Below are 5,468 nucleotides of genomic sequence, written 5' to 3' on the forward strand. Positions count from 1 at the left end.
TTGAATTAGCGTACACTTGGCTTTTTGGATTCAACAGGTGCAGCTGATAGCCTAAACCACCCAGGGTGGTCTTGATTAGCGCTGGGTCATGGTGGAGTGTTTGACTATGGACCAAAGTCTACCACTTTGTAGGTTAATTTTTATAGAAGTAGAACAACAATGTGAAAATATTTGTCTTATTGTTTATGGTTAAGATCAAGGTCAGTAGTAGGGTCATGGTTTAGTATCTAAGTTGGCCTAACCCGGTCTGGCCTTGTAGGATCAAGTTTAGGATGCATACTAGGCTAGGAGGGTCAGGATCAGGGTTTTGAAAAGCTCAGTCCAACCATACCTTGTTGCAGCCCTATCTAAATTATGGGTTAGATAGATTGAAATACCTTTTAAGAGTTAGTAGGATTATAGTTTTGCTCTAGATCGATCTTTTACTGCCTAATTAAATATTACATATATTTCTTTATTCAACAAAATACAATAAGTAATGGCTAGCCATGCTCGGAACATGCCATTTTCTGCATATTCCTTATTCAGAAACATTATTTTCTTCCCCAAAACCTCTTCCCCAGCAAGTACTCATGCATGGTTACTAATTATAATCTATGTAGATTTTGCCAGCATTGAGATCGGCAATGGTGGCAAAGGCTTCTTGAGACAAATCAAGGGTTCCTTGGCAACCAGATGGGCAATAGTCCACGATCTTCACTGTTACACTTGTTCCATAGCAAGGCTGTGTCACCCCTTCGTTTGTAGCCCCTGTGCATGTCACTGTGTAGTATGTTCCGCATGCTGCTCCATTGTTCCAAAGAGCATCACTTGCTGCTGCTATCATGTTCCCGTTGTCTTCATACCCATAGCATGCTGAGGCTGTATATCACATTTGAACAACATCAGGAGTTAGCCACTCCGATCATATCAGATCAGGTCAAAATGAAAGCAGTATAAGATCTATATATCTAAGTGAAAATTAAACAACTTACGAACATAAGGTGCTGTGTAGTAAGTAGCAGTTCCACTTGCAGCTGAAGCAACCGAGGTTAGGGCTATCACCATAGCCATCACCATTAGAACACGAAGCTCCATGCCCATCTTTCTTTGAAGACTCAAATCTCTTCTACTGTGAAAATAATGGAAGGATACCTGACCTCTTGGCTTTTCAGATTTGAAGGGTGAGAAGTTGCACGGCCTTTTATAGATGAGCAAGATGAAGATAACAACTTTGAAATAGCTTTCGTGGAAACCTCATTGTGGAAGCCAACTAATGTATATCTTCTGATCTGTTCCAGATGACTCCTAAAAGACTTTGGCTTGAAGAAGCAAATAATGACTTCAGTTTGCCAGTGGCTGCTAAATGTGGCTAGTTTTTTCTCCTTATTTCACGCCTATCACGTCTTAATAATCAAAAGAGAGAGAAGAGAATCAATCACATTCTGGTCAAAGTCTTTATTATTTTGGTCGATAACCTCTGTCAAAGTCTTTTGTTTGGTGTGCTCATCCATGCAAGTTTGGTTCACAACATGATTAATGCGCATGACTGTCATACGATATATTTTGGTCTGTTGAATTGAAATTTTGATCAAAATTTCAATCTTGACCCTTCAGATTCAATCAAGATCGATCTCGACCAAAATTTAGGATCCGACAGTCCCAAATTTTGGTTGACCGTCATAAACATGACTGAAATAATTTCTATTCTCAAATACAGGAGCAGGCATATTCAACAGATTTAGTTGCCATGCCACATTTAGAGGTGTCGTTTTTCCGTAGTAGTGTTTGTGTTTGTGTTTATTTCTTCTTTTTCTTCCTTCTTTTTATTTATTTTTTATTTTTTTATTTTTTTTAAAGTAAGCCCACATTCAGAGGAGGATGATGAAAACATCGATCATTATGGAAAACTTCATATGTAAGCATTTGACGTCATCTCGTATAAATTTTGAAAGGTTCAATGGGGTTTTAAAACATTAAATTATTAGATGGTGGTCTTTTTGGAAGAGCCCATGTAAGTCAGGGTTCTTTTAATTAGTGTTTTGGTTTAACATGTTTTTTCTCCTCCTATTTATCTTTTCAGTGGTTGAGATTGAGTCAATCTCTGTTTATAATTATGTATATTTTCAGTTATATGTAATATTATAAATTTTGCAAAATTTTGCTAGTTTCAGTAATAGTCGAGACAAAATTACAACTGAAATACGAAATTACAAGGCTTTGGTGAAATTTTGTCAATAATCGTCATTGGAATTTCACAAAAGATTGAATTTCTCTCAAGAAAAGCAGCATTTTGCCAAAGAGCGAAACTTTGACAGTTGTTGCTACTAGAGTGGGAAGTTTGGAAATTTGCTAGCTTTGAGTGATTTTTGAGTGGTTCATCATTCCTTGTCGTGTGTTTGTATGGATCTTGCTAGAAATGCATTGGGTAGGTTGAGCCTCATTTGAACTAAATTAGAGAGTTTTTCAACTCTCAGGAATATTGTTTTTCTCTAAATTAATTTTTTTAGATGTATTTCAGGAAGTTAATGAATAAATATTTTGAATACCATGGGCTGATCTATGAACTCAGATGTTGAATTTTTTTTTTATAAAATGAATTAATTGTTTATTTTTCTATGTCATATGGATTTGTCTACATAAAAAATATAAAAAATTATATAAAATATAGACCATCTATTGTGATGAATAAATATATGCTAAACTCCATGCCATGTGAGCTAGGGATATCTTTCAAAGCCTCAACAATCAAAGTTGAACTCATGATGATGAATATATTTTGATATCGATATGTGTGATATTGAAAACCTATATATCTTCTGGTATGGGCTATACAAATGATACAATGGCAATACCCAAACTATGGATGTTATGGATAACCTATGTGGACTAGATAAGAATTACTAAAATGCATTTGATAGTTGAACTACTATCAATAAGCAAGAGTTCCTTTTGGGAAAGCATAGCCCTTGTGTGGATGAAAGGACCAATATGAGCAGAGACTCTCGGTTCAGCAAGGTAGTCATCATTACCATCTTTCATTGCAGGTAAGATGGTCAGTTTGACACCCCCCTCCCTTTTGTCTCTTGGACTGTTGGACCAAGACCCACCCTAAATGAGTCACATTTGTATTGTTCTAGAGATTTGCATTTACTTTGCGAGAACTAAAGAAAACAAGAATGCATGTTCGTTCTCAAACATATTTGCCAAAATTCTTCTACAAGAAATTTCACAAAATAATACGAATCTCTAGAATAATACAAATGTTAAAAAAAAAAAAAAAAAAAAACGTAGGATAGGTAGTTGAATTGATGGGGGAGGGATTAGAAAAGTGAGGTGTAGTGGTTGCATTAGTAGTCCCGTTGTTTTAGCAACATAGAGACAATCAAAAGAGCAAAGGTCTTGAAGAGAGAGAAGAAATTGCAGTTGAACTAAGAAAGTAGGCAGGAAAGAAATCAGTATGGTTTGTAGAGGATTAAGCTATTAGAGTAAAAAATAATAAAAATTTTAAATATGGACTTCATAAAACTAGTTGGAGGCCATTTTGAAAGTTCATGGAAGAATTTTTGTTTGGGAGAATTAGAGGAAAAACTTTCAAAAATTGAGTAAGTAGAATATAAGTTCAGGGAATGATAGAAATTTAATCATATTCACCTAATGACAATAACTAGTGAATGCTATTCTCACACTTGAATTATTCTTTCACCAAGTCCAACTTTTTTTTGTGTGTGCGCCATTTGCATTAATCCGAGCAACTTGAAATACCTAAATAGATTTCTTGTTTGAGTACACCCTCCGCTAACATTAGCAAATCTTCTAGAATTTCTGTTCCTAGAATAACTGAAAATTTCATTCTAGTACTTTGATAATGAAACCCAAGTTGTGAATCCAATCCCTTTGTGAAGGAAAATTGGTCATAGGACAGTGAGAAAAGAGAAAGGAGGGCAAGGCCTTAGAAGATTAAGGGATGTTATATAGGATTGCCTAAAAGATAAAGCAAGATTCTTCACTGATGGGGGGGCGGGGAGGGGGGGGGGGTTTCAATAGCCAGATTGGATGCAAAGAATGGTGCTTTGAAGACATGTAATATGCGTTCCTCAATCCTTCCTGGTATTTGAAAGGTGTAGGATTTTATTGGAGCTCAGGAGCATTGGCCAGTTGGAAATGGTGAAAGGGTGAATTTCTGGATGGATAAGTGGTTGGGGCCTTTCTCTATAGCAGACTATGTTCAATTAGATGGGCTGCTGTTCAAGGTTTCCCTCAAAGAGTGGTGGATTATCTTCATGGGAGTGCGTGGAATTTCTCTACAATTTGGATACCCTCCCTAAGGTATGTTTTTGATACTGTTCTGAGATAGAATTGGGTGATGTTTGCTTGGTGGATAGGTGTCATTGGAAGCTGGAATCTAATGGCATTTTCCCCCTCTAGTCGGCATGGAGTTCTCTTAGAAAACGGTACACAAAAGTAGAGTGGTACAAGGCTATTTGGGGTGTGCATTTGCAGCCTCATGTGAGCATTTTTGTGTGGAACATGTCGTTGGAAAACTCAAAAATAGATTCCTTGGTGCAAGGGTGTGGGATTGCATTGGCCTCTAAGTATGTCTTATGTAATTTTGAAGGGGAAAGCTCTAACCATTTATTTGTGCAATGTGACTTTATTGGGGGTGCTTTGGAGAAACTTCACTGAACTATTTGCTTTTAGATGGGAGACAACAACAAACAACGGAGATGGAGAAGGAAAGCTAATGCAACCTCTCTAGTGAAAGTGTGGATGAAGGGATTTGTATTGACTCCCGAATTTACTTGGATGTAGAGAAATATAAGAAGGCATCACGGAGTTGGCAAAGGGGGGTTGTTACTTTCGTGGCCCCAGTTCGAAACTGGGTTTAGGGCAGTCTTACTTAGAGGTGATGGCTAGGGAACTTTACATGTAAAAGTAAAGCCTGCAACAACACCTAAAGAAGTGGTTTGGAAGCAACCAAATGTGAGCTGAGTAAACTCAATATAGGCGGCTCTACTTTGGGGTGTCCAGGACATGCAAAAGGGGGGGGGGGTTGATTAGAAACTCTAGTGCCATGGAGCTGTGTCTTCTTTCCGTTGGTAGTTGGGTGTCAAGACAAACATAGAGGCTGAGTTTATGGGATTGATGAAGGGGTTAGCTACTGCTTGGTTGCTTGGTTAGAGAAGCTTTAGATTGAAATGGATTGCTTGTTATTGGTGTTGACAAATAAGAGAATTTCAGATTCCCAGGTTTGCTTTGCAATTTGGTATGGACTAAGAGTATATGTTGTGAAATCCCCCATATTTCTAACCCTAAACTCATGGTTTTAGGATCGCGAACCCGAAAGTCAGTGACAACTGTGGGCCATTTGAATCAAGCCCGAAGAATCGAAAGTGGACCCAATGTTAGTGGATGAACCTTGTGATGACTCGACCCCTATCCTAGGGTTTAAGAGGAGAGAGAAGGTCAATCGCGAAGGTATTAAAAGA

At 37.6% G+C, this 5,468-nt stretch overlaps 1 protein-coding gene across 1 annotated transcript; it reads right to left on the bottom strand.

Annotated features, from left to right (window-relative positions):
- Nucleotides 1-424: 424 nt before the first annotated feature.
- Nucleotides 425-1,164, bottom strand: LOC149018486 (EG45-like domain containing protein). Its single transcript, XM_089154372.1, has 2 exons — nt 975-1,164; nt 425-861 (listed from the first exon to the last, which is right to left on the bottom strand). The coding sequence occupies exons 1-2, from the start codon at nt 1,081-1,083 to the stop codon at nt 584-586; spliced, it is 387 nt and encodes a 128-aa protein (XP_089010498.1). The 5' UTR covers nt 1,084-1,164; the 3' UTR covers nt 425-583.
- Nucleotides 1,165-5,468: the final 4,304 nt, after the last annotated feature.

This window comes from Hakea prostrata, chromosome 4 (assembly GCF_041222555.1).
Source record: "Hakea prostrata isolate BN-2017 chromosome 4, UWA_Hpros_2, whole genome shotgun sequence".
Taxonomy (NCBI): Eukaryota; Viridiplantae; Streptophyta; class Magnoliopsida; order Proteales; family Proteaceae; genus Hakea; species Hakea prostrata.

Coding starts and splice junctions, on each gene's coding strand:
- LOC149018486 (XM_089154372.1), bottom strand. CDS start 1,083: ATGGGCATGGAGCTTCGTGTTCTAATGGTGATGGCTATGGTGATAGCC. Junction 862..974: donor CTACACAGCACCTTATGTTC/GTAAGTTGTTTA, acceptor TGTGATATACAG/CCTCAGCATGCTATGGGTAT.